Consider the following 16,728-nt stretch of genomic DNA (forward strand, 5'->3'; position numbering starts at 1 on the left):
CTTCTGGGTTAGCAGTGGTTTTTGCCTCACCACTCTTCAATGGATGGCCTTTTTGGCCAGTGTCTTTCTGACAGTGGAGTCATGAACAGTGACTTTTATTGATGCGAGAGAGGCCTGCAGTTCCTTGGATGTTGTCCATGGGTTTTTGTGACTTCCTGGATGAGTCGTCGCTGTACTCTTGGAAGAATTTTGGAAGGTCGGACACTTCTGGGAAGGTTCACTACTGTGCCAAGTTTTCTCCATTTGGAGATAATGGCTCTCACTGTGGTTCTTTGGAGTCCCAGAGCCCCTGAAATAGCTTTGTAACCCTTCCCAGACTGATGTATTACAATCACCTTTTTCCTCATAATTTCTGAAATTTCTTTCGACCTTAGCATAGTGTTAATGTTATATTTAGGTGTTGATTTGATTGAACGGGGCTGGCAGTAATCAGGGTGTAATCTGGTTGTGTCTAGTCCAGCTGAACCCATTATGAATGCGGTTTCATAGATTTGGGGATTTAGTAACTAAGGGGCAAATACTTTTTCACACAGGCCCAGTTGGTATTGGATAACTTTTTTGCTTCAATTAATAACATTATATTTTAAAAACTGTATTCTGGAGTTTACTTAGATTGCCTTAATTGTATGTTCAATTTTATTTTAATTTTTGAAACAATTTAGTATGAGATATACACAAAAACAGACTAATTCACATACTTTTTCAAAGCACTGTATACGAGTGTGTTTTTTTTTAGCAAACACTTTACTTCTATAATAAGTGAACCACAAGGAATATATTACAAATAAAAAATATGGTATGTCTAGACCCCTTTAACTGCTGTACATGAGAAAATAACATTCATTCTTGTTCAAAAGCACACATCACACTCTGATGACTCGGAAGACAGCGCCGCTGTACATAAGACTTTAAATATAAATACAGCCGGACCTTGGCTATTCGTAAAAGAGATATAATTAAATCAACACAAAATGGACAAGCTCAGTAATCTATTTGACTTCTGCATCTACTAAGTCCACAGTTAAAGAGTTAGATCCGAAGAGAGGGAAAATTAGGATGGCAGCTTTTTTGGGCCTCTTTGCAAGAGACCAAGGAATTAGAAAAGCTCCAACCTCAATGGACAACACATTCAAAGTGTACCCAATGGGAAGAAATGTTGGTTTAGTCCAAGCTCCTCTTCTTCCAAGGAAGGCCATTTTGTAAAGTATTGCTGTGCTGAGAGTGCAACCTGATATGCCAGTCCAGTTATAGGTAGGCATTTATTTTCTGAGAACAAGTGCCTCAATCCAGAAGAAACAATAGAAATGAGAAGGCATTTACTGGGAGAGTCAATGGTTGTTCATATGATTTTGTTCTCATAACGATGAGTCAGTGTGACCATGATATCTCATTACTGAGAAGGAAAGGAGTGCTGGGGGCCACTCTGACTTCTAGAGCTAATCACAAGACTCCATCTCTGTGTGCGGCTGGGAACTCCTGACTGCTCCTGTTGTGCCCTTGAGCAAAGCACTTCACCCTATATCTACTATGTACAACCTTCAGCTGCCTGTGAGCTTTGCCCCTCCCCTCAACCTGTCTGTGCATCATAGATAATGGAATATTCAGAAACAGGAAAACCTCAACATCTCAATACCTATATGATGACAGAGTTTTATTTAAGAGTGAACTAATTATTTAGTTGAATTTTTGCTAAGATATGTCATGGCCGAGTGCTGGGCAATACGGTTGACCAATAGTCAGATTAGTTTCAACTCTTCCCCTAAGCCACCTGTCAATCACATGAACGATTGCAGCAATTAGCAAACAGCATGGTGATAAGGTATATTTTATGTTGCTACCCTCCCCAAACCCTCTTCCCTATCTATAAACTACCCTGTTTCCGTGCCCGCTGGCTTGAATTTTACACATTAAAGGAGGAAGGATATCAGAGAATTCAAGTCTGTGTTGCAAGGACAGGTGGCTAAAGTTTAATTTATATTTTTTGCCATGATCAGTGAGATTATGTTCATTCCTCTGTGAAATTAGTTTTTAATCAAGGTGAATATGACTGTAAAGTATATTATTCCTTCTTTCATTTTGTCAAGCAACAAGTGTGCAGTAATACAAGTAAATATTAATGTAAACAAAAGTACAATTTGTTACATTGCACTCACAATCACAGCTTAGACAAAGATGCATGCAAATACATTGCTTGTGTTGAGAAGGATGACCAGTAGCTGCAGCGAGTCTAAGTGAGCTTGACAGAGTGAAGACTCCACCATCATCTCAGCTGTCTGTGGAGTCTCAGTGAAGCCTGATGTAGGGCAGACTGCTAATGCATTATCAAAAACCTTAAATGGGTCACCAAGAGCCTCCTGTCAATGTAGTCAGGAAGCCAGTCAATCAAAATTGCAAACATTTTGGAGAGAGATTCTGTAATCCCTGCTGAGACTATAGCCTAGAATTAGAAATAATTTTTTAGATGGCCATATGGATAGATCCTTGTCTACTTGCAACACTGAAAATTAGCTTACATAACAGGTTAAGTGTGCAACGCATTTCAAACCAACCAACCAAACAAGCTATTGGCTACTTAAAACAATTAAGCATAAGGGTGTGTAAAAATATAGTTTTTCTGATTAATTGTGATCATTTGAACGATATCGATTCTTAAATCCGAAGATTGATCTTTCACTCAATGCGCAACCCTCTACAACAATGAGAGGAATCACTAGCATTTGCAACAAAATTTCACATTATGCGACTAAAGTGAATATATTTGGCAACTGGCTGATACATTCCAGTCTTCTCTAGTTAACATGTGCTCATTTAAATGGCACCATTTACAGAAATGCTGTTTTTTGTTAAAGAGAAAATACCAGTTTTAGCATGTGCTCAACAAATCAATGTAAATATTTGTAAACAGTGCAAATTCTGCAATTTAACAATAAATATGTAACAAAAATAATATATTAAATATAATCTCTTAATTACTGATAGAATACATTTATTTGTTCATTTTTAAAATCAAAATGTGACCAAAATGATGAAAAATAAAATATAATTAGTAAAATATTTTCCTAATTAACCTTGTTAAAACAGTGTTCCCCTATATGCATTTTGCAGCACTGCTGCGCCACTGCTGAATTATAAGTGCTACTGTTGGGATTTAATTTGGTTCACCTAATATTCTTGACGCAACATAACGCTTGCCAGCCAGCTGTGCACTTTGTACACTGCGAAAGGGACCTCACCAAATATACGCACTTACTCAAATAGACGTCACAGCATTACAACACGCGTCAAACTCGCTTCATTTCAAGTGGCCTGCAAGCTAATTTCTGAAACGTAGGATGGCAGGGGATCGCACCATTTCATTTGAACAATCAGTTAGCGCTTTCCTCGTGAATATAAATGAGCCTTCACCTGTCATCTGTATGTTTTGGAGCGCATTTTGCTGGCTTCAATAGCGAAATGAAACAGCACTACATGGGTCAATTATCAACACGGCTTAATCATAGCAGCACGAGGGCAGAGCAGGTGCTGTAATTCATGGACAGGTCTCAACAGCAGACAATTTTAAATGCATTTGTGAACCATTGAGGTGTTTGGCGGGGATTGCGAAAAACTTTTGAATAAGATACAGAATTGTCCGTTACGAAACCCTTATGTCTCGGTGATGAAACTATAGTTTTAAACAAACAGCCCCCACAGGCTTTTCAATTAACAGATCACAACGCTTACAAAAATGTACTATGGATTTACTGTAGTAACACTAACTGTAGCTACTGCATTACCTATTGTAGTTGTGGCAGGAAAACTGCAGCTTTTTTTCTTTACAAAAATGCCATAGTTCTTTATATGGAAACTATAGTTTCTAATCATGGTAGTGTGGCACCATGCATGATTTTACATGGTTCCCATGAACTATTACAAAAATAATTGTTAAAACTATGGATACGAGCTATGGTGCTTTTTCATAATTATGGACCAAGCTATCAGTTTTCCATCCGTGTACATCCGTACTCCTGTAATGCTCTCTGAATGTAGGAAAATGTAAGTTGTTTTACTTGCCTTCAGAAATTCCAAGACATGACTGTAGTTTAATTAGTAGGAGCCTGATGAAAGGAATCTGTACTGTAAGACCCAACTTAGTCACACTGTCAGAAGATTTCAATTTAGCCATATAAAAATTAGGTGTTAATTTTTTTCCAAAGATGTTACTGTTGTTAATATCATTATTTTCATTGATATCCCAACCTCAAATTAAATGCTGTACTGTCAAATGTGCATTTCAATACACATAACATGTAATCTTATTTGCATGGGTGTTACCAAAGCAGGTGCTGGTGCCACATTTTCAACGGGCTCGTTGAAGGTGCAAATAAACCCTGATGTGGCCCAGGCTTAAATTGTGTTTGACACCCCTGTTTTAATCTATTCTTCGACCACAAGACGTTAATACGGGTCCGGCATTGCAGGCTTGTGGTACACAACAGCACCGCTGCTGAAAGAAATCCTATGGGAAATACTGTAAAAGGTCCCCTGTATTATTAACAGCATTAGCTGTGAGATAATTTATTTAATATGTAAGCAAAAGGGATATTATAACTGAAAAAAACCCATATGAATTGATATTGAATAGAAATCTAATCGGGAAATCTGTATCAATACCAAGCCCCATTCTTTATCTCTTAGCACAGCATCATTAAAAGTTGTTATATGGCAAACCAATCCAAATAACCCTGTGACTGGGCCAAAGGGGGAAAAAAAACTTACAAATCTTACCACAACTACTCCCCATGCATGGCATTCCAGCCGTGAGTAGTAGTTTGCGAACACACACTCCAACCAACTACTTTTGCCTTTTCATGCCTTTAAAATTAATAAAAGCCTGCCAGATCATAAAAGAGTGATATCATGCCAAAGAGGTAATGCTGAATGAGATTTAAACTTCAAGAGACTTTAAACTGCAATGCAATATGGTTTTCCTGAATGATTGATACAAGCCACAGGCTTGTGAGAATCCACAATTTAAAAAAAAAAGCATCACATTTTAATCTTGTACAACATTGGGTTTCATTAGTGCATAATGATGAGAGCTAGACAAAGGAAGTGAGCACTTAATTCCCAGGTGAGATTGAGCTCACGTCCCCATTGAACTAGGTGAAATATTGGGAACCCGAGTCAGACTGTCATTTTAAGAGGGGAAAAAAATGGTTGCCAAGGACAACAAGAGGGAGTAGAAAATGAAAACATGTCCCACTTTCCTTTGGCCATCCAATTTCTCTCTCCAGTGACAGCAGCCAGAGGTCAAGCCAGTGTGCTTATCAAACTACAGGGACCTTCAAAGACTATGGACTGAAGAATAACATTTTATTCAAATTTCAACATACAGTACATGCGCATCAGCAAGCTTACCTTTTTGCCATTTAGTTGTACAAAATAATGGTATAATTAATTATATAACTTTGTTAGGAGAGTCCAAAAATCTATGGATGTTGCTCTTAAAAATACAGCATTTTTTTTTTTTTACAAAATATTATTGTACTGAACAGGAGGATAAAGAGTAATGTTTGAAAAAATCTTGCTGCAGTTGTGAATAGTGCAAAAAGATCCTACGAGGTTAGTGTACATGACACAAGCACAATAAAACCTTAATTTCAAATTATACCTGGGGAGCCATTAACTGACAAACAGATTTGTAGTTGTCTGATGCTTCAAGGTTATACAATTGGCAAGGTACTCCTGTTACACTGTACACAAGCTCCACAGTCAAGTTGCAAAACCCTGCCACATTAGTACAGAGAGACTGTGAACTAATTCCTGAGAGCGATTGATTTCATAAACTTCTAGATCTTGTCATGAAGACGTTGTTAGCCTAAAGCCTCACACCAATGCGATTTCTCACGGCAATGAATTATTTTTTACCAAAACAATGAATTTGAAATGAGCCCTTCACACCTGAAACGAACATCTGCGCTGCATCAGCGAAGCCCCCCCCCCATCTATCCACAACAGGTGGGCGACCTGTAAGACGACTCGGAGTGACACATGACAAGAAATGCTGTTAGACAAGTGCTTTATTATATTTTTTAAGAACAGAAAAAAGAAAATCTGCCAATGCGAATTTCATTCACTCTTTGTTCAGAGGCATACATTTTTCGTCTCTTTACAGGTGAATGTAAAGAGTTATCACTCATTACATTCATCCGAAAACTGTTTGCAAGAATAATGTTGTCTATGAGAATGCTACAGAATACAGATGATTTCCGTTCATCTCTGGAGGTGCTGTAAAACACAAACCCGCATCTCATAATAGCATTCTGAGATGTTATTCTTCTTACCACAATTGTACAGAGTGGTTATCTGAGTTACCATAGATTTTGTCAGTTCACACCAGTCTGGCCATTCTCTGTTGACCTCTCTCATCAACATTGCATTTTCATCTGCAGATCTGCAACTCACTGGATGTTTTTTGTTTTTGGCATCAGTTGGAGTAAATTCTAGAGACTGCTGTGTGTGCAAATCCCAGGAGATTAGCAATTACAAAAAACTGGCACCAACGATCATCCGCGCAATTATCTAATCAGCAAATCGTGAGTCAGCAGTGCAATCATTCAGATATGGGTCAGGAGCTTCAGTTAATGTTCACACCAACCATTAGAATGGGGAAAAATCTGATCTCAGTGGCATGATTGTTGGTGCCAGATGGGCAGAATGCAGAGATGCGGGTTGGCACTGTTTTGGCGGCACAAGGGTGACACAATATTAGGCAGGTATTTTTAATGTTGTGGCTGATCAGTATATTTGACCCAATGGGATTATTAAACTGCAAAAAAGCTGCGATTTAATTAAATGTATAGTCTGCATGTGCCTCATTCTTGTTAGTATTCAAGTGAATTAGCACTCTGCTCGCTGTCATCTACAACCAACGATGCTCATGATGGTGTATTCCGCGTAAGAGACAAGGAGTTCTAAATGGTAGGAACAGCCTACAACCGGCGTCAGCATTACACCCGCACAACACATTTCACAAGCACTAATGTTTAAAGCACACAGCCTTAGCAGTTAAAAAATCACACTAGGACATAACATGATTTTAATTTGTGCACGGTTTACGTAATTACATTTACATGTCAGATGGTATTAAGAGCATTTTTCCAAAAAATTAAACAAAAACAAGTGCAACAAAGTCTCATTCAAGCAGTCCCAGACCCTGAGCAAACACGTATGAGCTCATGATATTTGGGGTGCTCAAACGTTTCATTCTCCCGATCTCTCCTCAACACTTCCCTGTAACTTTTAACTGTCTAGTCTAATGATAGCAACTTTGTCTGAAAATATGCAGATATTTTAATTAAAAGAAAACTACTGAATTTCTTTCAAAGATTAAATTCACTACCCTCACAAAATGTGCATAAATCCAGCGATTTCATCTAGTTAGGCCCATAATCCTATGGAGTGCTCAAATTGCTTCCTGTAAAGGGTCTATTAGATCAGCAATGATAAAAACTGTGTCTCTCTCTCTGGCTCACGAATGTTGCGTGATGGTCAATCTGTGACACTTAAAGAAGTTTATCCCAGCCGTGTCAGCGTATCAGAGCGGTTCCCATGCATTATGAAAGCAAAGTGCTGCAGGTCCACTCCTTCATGCAATTTCAAACATCTTTACTGCTACAATTTATTATACAAATGTAAAAACTCAACACAGTAGGCCCATCACAGAAAAGGAGGCGATGACAGCGTTTCACCAGACTTGTGATGAGGAAAACAGCAAACTGTCATATTCACACTGCACTTTTCAAGCAAAATAAAAGCCCTCAGTGAAGTAATTACAAAAGAATATTTTGTATAAAACAAACCTAATCCTTCAAATAACAATAATTATGAATTATATTATAACTTGAGTTGAGAAATGTACTAAAAATAATAATAAAAGTTAATTGAATTTTAAGCAATTTTGTGTACGTCATTTTCTATCATATTAAATTGTGTGATATCATATTTATTGGTATTACATCAGCCTCCTTGCTCTCAAGATTTCTGCTCTAACCATTAAAAATCCCTCACCGGTTGATCACTAGTTGGCAGTTGTGAACATCTTAACATTGAACTGTAGCACTTTTGCAAGTAAATCTGAATCCATCCCCTACTGTACATTCAAAAGACATGTTTATAACATAATGCAAGACCCAAAACACAAACTGTTCTCTTCACTTGTTGTTGTTTCTTGAATTACCCATGTAGATGAACAACAAACATGGTGATTATCTATATTAAAGAAGACATTATTTTAACAGAATAGAGGAAGATAAAGCAGCACAGAATTGGTTTTGTTTCATTAAAATGTTTACCTTGGATTCTCATGGGTAGGTACTAGGCTATCAGTAAATCTCACTGTCTGTATTCCTGCTGGGGGGAAATCTGAGAGCATGAGAGAGCAGCACTGCAGCTTGTGTCTGACAGAAGAGAGGAAGAATTACACAGCTCACAGTCCAGATGCACACTAAACTTTCCAAACAGCTTCAGGTGATGTAAATTGCCAAGAATGAGGGAATTATAATGCAAAAATACAAAATAAGTAAATACAGAAGCACTCTTGTTGTGGAATAAGCGGAACAGTTGCTGGCACTCGGCTTAAGCAAAACTTGCATGTCGAAACACCCCAGCGTTACATCGTAATCTAAATGCAGTTATATTTAATGCATTATAGCTTTATTAACATTCAAATAATACAGAAGCAGATCATGTAAATAACTGCAAACTCCGAAACCGGTATTTCTTTACTGCACTCGTAGAAGTATAACCTATTGAAAAAATACACTTGTATACAAAATACACTAATATTTAAGATACATTCTCTTAAAGAATGTCTAAATATATGTTGATTCTCAAGTAAATGTATCTTGTTTTAAGGATTTTTAGACCATTTTAAATGGAAAACAAGACAATGCTTGATAACAATAGTATTTTTGCAGTTCATTTCTTTACCGAATTCAACTTAAAAAGTAGATTTTACCCCTTTAATTCAGTGAAAGTAATTTAGAGGTATTGTTAAATGTTTTTGTCCTCTTTGTTGTTAGTAAGCACTTTTAATAGAACATTTTAAGCCGGGGCACAAGCTGAATAATTGTTTAAGAGCTAATGATTAATCGATGCAATAAATCGCAGAATAGTCTAATAATCTTTCTAATAATCCTTAAATTAATCTATTGTAAAAATAATCGTTAGTTGCAGCCCCAAAACAAAAGCACTTGAAATCCCCGAACATTCCCTGTAACATGAAATATTTCTCAGTGTGACCATCTCCATATTCACACAAAAAGAAATTGATTAGCACAATCTCACAACAGATTTCTTTTAAGCCTCATGAGAACACAGAAGCCAAAGGGCTCCATGTAGGAAACAGAGAGCTACAACAGAGATGAATGAACTCTCAAGGCTGTCAAAAGGGCCAAAACAGGATGGGACTCAGTAGCATAAACCTTACCAAAATGGTTTGCAATTAATTAGGCCCTGATGACTTCCAGAATTCCAAAGGACATAAACAGTCATCAAGACAAAAGACAAGGGAGTATGTTCCTGTCCACTAATTATCCAACAAAATGCCCTATATAGCCTGATAGGAAATCGTTTATATATATATATATATATATATATATATATATATATATATATATATATATATATATATTTTTTTACACAATTGAAGCCAGGTCAAAGAGGGGGTAACTTTACACGCTTTTAACTGGAGGGAAAAATCTAAATCACGCCAAGTGTGCTTGTTGAACTCATTAGTATTTAGATGTTTATGTTGGACAATTTACAGATTATCTCCTATATCAAGCAAGCCACATATCTGATATATCTGTAACCGGTTACATGTTTGTTGCTACTGATAGCTCAATTGCGTTGAGAATAGCATTTTATTCGTACGATGAATAGTCCACTTTTTTTAAAGGACTTGAAATCCCAGTTTCTGGAGGTGTCCGCAGACATGAAGGCATTATATCTGTTGTAACTGAAAACTACGCATACTTAGCAAGCCTAGCTTAATTTACCTTTAGCATTCAGGTGGCTCTTATCTCCTTTAGCGTAAAAGTTACCAAAATCCAATACATCTCAATCTTTCGACTTCTTTGTAGTGTACAATAAGAACTTGTGGCTGTTTGTTTGCTTTTGGTTTAGCATGCAAGCTAATCCTGAAACTAAGGTTTGTTTTGTCTGGAAGAGTGGAATATTGGTTACTATATGAAGTTTATTAAGTTATAGTCACCAACATTAAAAATAAATAGCCAGGAACCGGGCTGCTCTTAATACACAAAGCGCAACTGTAAATGTAGCTAATTCAGCAGCTCGCCGTGGGAGATTAGCAAGCAAAGCACAAAAAGAGGAAAAATGCATTCAACCCTACCTGAGTCAAGTTTACTGGTCCTCTGCGCTCTTCTTGCTCATGAAACAAGCCTAAATCCAACCCAGTGACTCGTTTATATTAGTTTAGCCGAACACATTTGCTCGCACTTTTCTTTTGTAGTGTTATTGAGTAAAAAAAAAAAAATGCCTCTGCGTGTCCCGGGTTCATACACACACACACACACACACACACGTATGGAGCGCTAGCAGGCTGCTAGTACTTTTACATTACACTATACATTCTCCATTACTCAAAACAAAATACCTAAAATAGAGTCTGTGCTATTCGCTCTCAATTTCCCGTGATAAAATTTTACATGTAGTGTTGTGGAGATCCTCTATTCATTAAACAATGAGGTGTGGGCTAAGCGTCAGGGTTTTGTTAGCAATGTCGCTACGCCATCTATCTGCTCGAGCACAGATGGGACACAGAGCAAAAAGGTCCAATCAAACTCGTAAATTATGTACGAATTTTCGGGTTGGGTTGGCTTGAGCGGGGACTGTTTATACATTTTATATAGTTCGATTTGATCTTGTTCTTGTGCTTAAACTGAAACATTTTCTTATACAATACTTGTCTTTAATAATACAAAATTAATAACGGGAAATACAGGCTTACTGATGACATTTTGAATTATGTTGAATATTTTTTGTTTGTTTAAACTGCTTAAAAATTTATTAAATAAAAAAAATAAAAAAATCAATGTAACATTTCTTTCTCTTTCTTTCACCATTTTTTCTCCATAGGACAAACGACAACACTGCATATTTTAACTCTTGTCCACTAGGTGGCTTCAAATGGATGGCTTAATTTCTCATGAATGTTCATGACGTAATTCATAATTATACCCAAAAGTGACATATATATATATATATATATATATATATATATATATATATATATATATATATATATATATATATATATATATATACATATATATATATATATATATATATATATATATATATATATATATATATATATATATATACATACACAGTACTGTGCAAAATTTTAGGCATTGTGAAAAATGTTGCATAGTGAGGATGTCTTCAATAATAATGACATAAATAGTTTTCATTTATCACTTAATGTCATACAAAGTCCAGTAAACTTAAAAAGCTAAATCAATATTCATTGTGACCACCCTTGCCTTTAAAACAGCACCAATTCTCCTAGGTACACCTGGATACAGTTTTTCTTGGTTGTTGGCATCATATATGTAGAAGGCGCTTCTCTCTGCACAGTTGCTTTCAATTTTGTGAAAGTGAAAGCAGTTTTCAAGTTATCTGTGTGCTAGACAAATTACTATTAGTCAATTAGCAGATGTCACCACTTTATTTTTAGGAGATACTTCCTAAATCCCTTTAGCAAATTACCTTCTAAAGCCCCAGGCCTTATTTTAAACAAATAAATGTTAGCTTTTTGCTATTAAATATTGTGTATCACCCTCTATTTGCAATATTTAATTTAAATCTTAAACATATGTAGGAATTATAATCACCAGAAATGGAGATCATATATGCACACTACATTTCAATCAGGTTATAGAAAAGGTCTAAAGAAGATTACATTTATGGTTGCAGAGAGACTTGTTCCAAAATATATTGTGACATTCTCTTAAATGTTATCATATTGGTAGAACTTTATTAACATTGTTTAAGGGGATAAGTAAGTGAAAATAAGTAAAGTAAGTGAAGTGTCATTCAAGTTATTACATATATTTTATACCAAATCTTATTTAAAAAGGTTTCAAATATAGAGACCAATTACTCTTTTTGTGTTCCAAATGTATCAGCACTTTACATTTTTATTTGGATTGACTTTTTTTCACATATACTGTATTTTGTATTTATATTAATGCACATTTGCTTTAGGATTTCTCAATGTTGTCGTGTTGTCCAAATAATTTAATCTTCTAAGAAGACAAAAGCTCTTAACTGTAAACACCAGAGCTAAATGTGAGCTACCAATTTAAATGATGATCTGTAATAATTTATACTTTTATACCTGGTTCTTTTCTCAATTTTAATTCTTTACTAATGTACATTATTCAATTAAAAGTCTGTATTCTTGTATTTTTCATTTTTCTTTCATAGTATTTTTTTTTTTTTAAATAAAATCCAGGCATATTATTAATAAGAATAATAATAACAACAACAATAATATGATCAAATATATCAAAATACTGTTATGATAGTGACAGATATGCCCCTCTATTACTAACAAAGATTGACAGAAGCTGTAATGTTTTTTTTTTTTTGCACCACCTAGGTTTCAGAATAATTTTTTATGGTTTAATGTTTAAAGGTTTTGTACTTTGATTCCACACATTTAGTAACCCAGAAACATTGAGGGAGAAATAAAACTTAACCCTCAGGTTAAATTTCTACATTCTAGATATCAAAATAGCATAATAAAAGAACAATAATATTGATCACATCCAATACATAGATCAAACAATGAATATTGTGTAGCTACTGTGGACACAGAGGTTTGTCATTCAAAAGGATGTGTTAAAAGACAAGCTGTGTCCTTACATGAAAGACCAGCCTCTGTAATGTGATCAACATGAATCAACAGCAACACCACAGGCCGTATACTGAAAGCTTACAGAAGACACAGCTGGCTGTCCTGCTCTCTGCAATTTTATCTTCCTTTAATCTGTTCCTTTAATCAGATCTCATGTAATTTGTACCTCATTGTGCTGGACACATCCCTGAATGCACACTAAGCAGAGAGACAGGTGTTTCTCGGTTCAGTAGCAACATCATGTTAGGAACCCTTGTTTCTCTGAACTCATATGATGTCAAATAGTGGCTAAAAATGCAGTGTATAACTAATTAACATTTATGCATTTGGCAGACGCTTTTATCCAAAGCCTTTATTACAGGGACAATCCCCCCGGAGCAACCTGGAGTTAAGTGCCTTGCTCAAGGACACAATGGTGGTAGTAGCTGTGGGGATCAAACCAGCAACCTTCTGATTACCAGTTTACCAGTTATGTAGTTTAGACCACTACACCATCACCACTCACCATGACATAATTGTGGAAGAAAGCACAGTTCAGATAAATGGGGCCATGTCATTATAAGCAAAAGTGAGCTTTGCAAACTATCACCCACAAGGTTGAAAGAAGTTCAAGCTCCAAGCAAGTTTATGCAAAAGTTGTCCAACATGAGTCTAAAAATGAAATCAAGGACAATATGTTGCCATTTTTGGTTCTTTGCCCAATCATGATAGTATAAGCTACTGTTTAATTTAAATCTGGCTGATTATCAAAAGGGGCATTGAAGAAAAGCTAGTACAAAGGGTGGGTGGTCTTTCTACACAGGCCCCTCCCAGAGAAGGGGTTGGTTTTGGGAGATATCGTGTGTCCACAATTTAAAAGGATGCATCAATTTTCTCTCAAGCAGTCTGGAGGCAGGAAACCAAAGGGTTGCAATCAGTGAACATCCCCCCACTTTTCTCCCTTCTCTCAGGCACATCCAAACTTTCTAGTACTGACCCATACAGCTGCGGTGATGCTGGCTTTACTGAGGGGAACTGTGCAGCCAGTGACCGTCAGCAGGGCTGTGGGTATTCTTCAGAGACACAACTCCAGCATCAACAGCAAGCCACCAAAAAACAAGATTGGAGCTGGGGTGAGTGAAACAATGACAGATACATCTGATCAACCAAAGTTAGCTTAACTGTGATAAATGGAGATAATAGCTTGTATTATTTATTGTTTTGAAGACATAATTGTTTGTGTTCAGACAAGAATATAATTACAATGTCACATCAAGTAAACTTTTCAAACATCATATTTAGCTTATATGTTTTTTTGTTTTTGTGTTTTTTTTTTTTTGCCTCAGCTCATTGTTTTTTTTTACTATAGGCTTATGGAAATCTAGTTTAATGGTATAGATATTATAGAATGAGTCCCACACACTGCCACACCCTGCATAATATTTTAAATGTATTCAATTAGCAGCATTGTTGAGAAGAGAGGTGCTATTAGAGTTCTCTAAAACAAATTCACTAAACCAATGTAACTGAATGGCATTTTAATGAAGTAAAAACACTGCAAATCTTTTATCTTATGCAGTTAGATTCATTTAAAGTTTTGACTTGTGCAGAATGTCATTTGTGCTTTTTTTTTTTCTGTTTTTCTGCAGGAAAGTTTCTTTATCATGTCCGTGTTTGCTATTGCCCTTCTGGCCCCCGCCGGGTGGATCCTGCACCACATCCCAGAGTATCGACAGAGATCAAAACCCCCAACTTCTTGACGAAAGCACATTTCCTCCATGGTCAACATACCTGAGATCATGTACTGGACAATAGACAGTCCTGGCTGCCTCTAAGGCATTATTCACCTTCAGTGCAAAATTCACATATGTTTAAAATATAGATCTTAAAGCAACATCACAAGTAATACAATTCCCACTGTTTATGAGAGGGAGAAGAGGCCTAATTTAAATGTATTTAGAAATATGATTCCATGGTGTTTAATGCCTTAGGACTGTGGCCCTTAATGCCATTGTAAGCAATGTCTTCAGTTGCCCTTAATACATGCAAAATGACTGCAGTCTTTTTCCTCTAATAAAGTTTTTTTATACCACATGTTATTGTTGATTACTTTGTGTTTCCCTTTGTGATAATTCCTCTTGCCTCAGAGCCCTTGTTCAGAAGTATACATTAGAAGATATAAATTAGATCTCAGAAAATGTCCTGTTTGTCGAGTAACCAAAAGAGACAATCATAGTTACATGCCATTCAGAAGATGTTTTTCATACAAAGCATACACCAACTGTAAAACCTCTTCCACTAAAGCACCCTGAAAGAGCCTTGATCAAGATTATCTTGAAACCCCATTGTATGTATGAGATAAAAATTGCAACCATGATGTTATCAACCAATGTTAATAATAATAATAATTTCTTACACACATTCTGTTTACTTATTTCTATCACTTTACAGAGAGTCTGGGAAATTCTGCAACTACGAGTGTGCAGCATTCACCTAGATGATATGATGGCAGCCCATATCTGAGTAGGATGTGTTCCAACATTTTTGTTGGTCCTGGAACAACATTCCTATCGACTGATCAAACCATAAGGTTAGGTTTAGGGTTATGTATAGGGTTAGAGGGCAAGGGTAAGGGTTAGGCCTAGGGTAAGGGTTGGTTAGTGTAAGGGTTAGGCTTAGTGCGAGGGTTGTGACTTAACCAACATAATTTCCCTATGATTTTAGGATAATGGTTAGAGTGGTTAGGGTTAGAATTCTGTTGCTTTTTCAGGGTCAACGAAAGGTGGAGCACATAAGGAACACATCATACTTGGCAAAATCACAGTCACCACGACAGCCAATGTACAGCAGATGCTCACCACAACTCAGCTCTTGGTTGAGAGGTAAATAAAGTATTTCAGCCAATTCAGAGATGGAGAATTTTACGAGGCCATGATGGATAGAGTCCAATGGGCAAATTTGGCAAGGACACCGGGGTTACACTCCTGCTCTTGTCGTGAAGCACCCTGGGATATTTTTATAACAGAGAGTCTGGACTTCAATTTACTGTGTCATCCGAAGGACAGTGCCTTTTTACGGTTTAATGTCCCTGTCACTACACTGTGGAGGCTTAATGACCCCAACAGACCACAGGGTGAGCACCCTCTGCTGGCCTCACTAACGCATCTCTTCAAGCAGCAACCATGCAGGATTTCCCAAGAGGTCCCCAGGCAGGTACTGACTCAGACCTGCTCAGCTTCAGTAGGTAACCAATCGAGAGCAACAGGGTCAAGATAGCATCCACTTTGACTATTCTGAGAGGCCTGTATACTTGAGGGTACTACACAAATCCAACATATGCAGTTTTAACTACAGTAGCATTCATGGGCTTGGACTACTCCTGAAGCATTTCTGCTGTAGGGAGAAAATTAATCGGGATTGCAGAAATGGAGATATAAATGGATATAAATTAAATGCCCTTATTGCTGTCTATATTGTACAAGAAGGTCAGCTAAGCAAGCAATGGCTTGAAAATGTTGACATGAGACTCAATCTCTCTATTGCCATTTACCATGCCATGCCTCGGGAGGTTAGCTTACATCCATCTTTCAGAAGACATGTTTACCCTGGTCTCAAGCACTTTAGAATCCCCATTGTTTGTTTATTTTTCAAGAACAGCAGGAATGTTGAGATGCATCCTCATTGTGGTAGTATGACTTTCTACCCTTCCATTTAGCACAGGTTCTTTCATCAAATCTTTACAAAACAAGAAAGATTGAAATGCATTCCTAGTCATAATAAATTATTAAAAAAAACAACAACCAAAATGTTTGATGCAC

The 16,728-nt window shown here is 36.6% G+C and overlaps 2 protein-coding genes across 2 annotated transcripts in view; one reads left to right on the forward strand and one right to left on the reverse strand.

Annotated features, from left to right (window-relative positions):
- Positions 1–10,720, reverse strand: part of btbd7 (BTB (POZ) domain containing 7) — an 88,837-nt gene extending 78,117 nt beyond the window's left edge. The window contains exon 1 of the mRNA XM_052098257.1: positions 10,397–10,720. The gene's annotated coding sequence lies outside the window, so the exon portion shown is untranslated. The remainder of the gene's footprint in view (positions 1–10,396) is intronic.
- A 3,100-nt stretch (positions 10,721–13,820) lies between these two features.
- On the forward strand, positions 13,821–15,004 carry si:dkey-85n7.8 (COX8 domain-containing protein). The gene is made up of 2 exons (XM_052098266.1): positions 13,821–14,043; positions 14,560–15,004. The coding sequence occupies exons 1-2, from the start codon at positions 13,924–13,926 to the stop codon at positions 14,668–14,670; spliced, it is 231 nt and encodes a 76-aa protein (XP_051954226.1). The 5' UTR covers positions 13,821–13,923; the 3' UTR covers positions 14,671–15,004.
- Positions 15,005–16,728: the final 1,724 nt, after the last annotated feature.

The sequence above is a fragment of the Xyrauchen texanus genome, chromosome 30 (assembly GCF_025860055.1).
Source record: "Xyrauchen texanus isolate HMW12.3.18 chromosome 30, RBS_HiC_50CHRs, whole genome shotgun sequence".
Classification (NCBI taxonomy): domain Eukaryota; kingdom Metazoa; phylum Chordata; class Actinopteri; order Cypriniformes; family Catostomidae; genus Xyrauchen; species Xyrauchen texanus.

Excerpts from the sequence above, each read along its gene's own strand:
- si:dkey-85n7.8 (XM_052098266.1), top strand. The coding sequence starts at position 13,924 with ATGCTGGCTTTACTGAGGGGAACTGTGCAGCCAGTGACCGTCAGCAGG. Across the intron at positions 14,044-14,559 it reads AAAACAAGATTGGAGCTGGG|GAAAGTTTCTTTATCATGTC; the intron begins GTGAGTGAAACA and ends GTTTTTCTGCAG.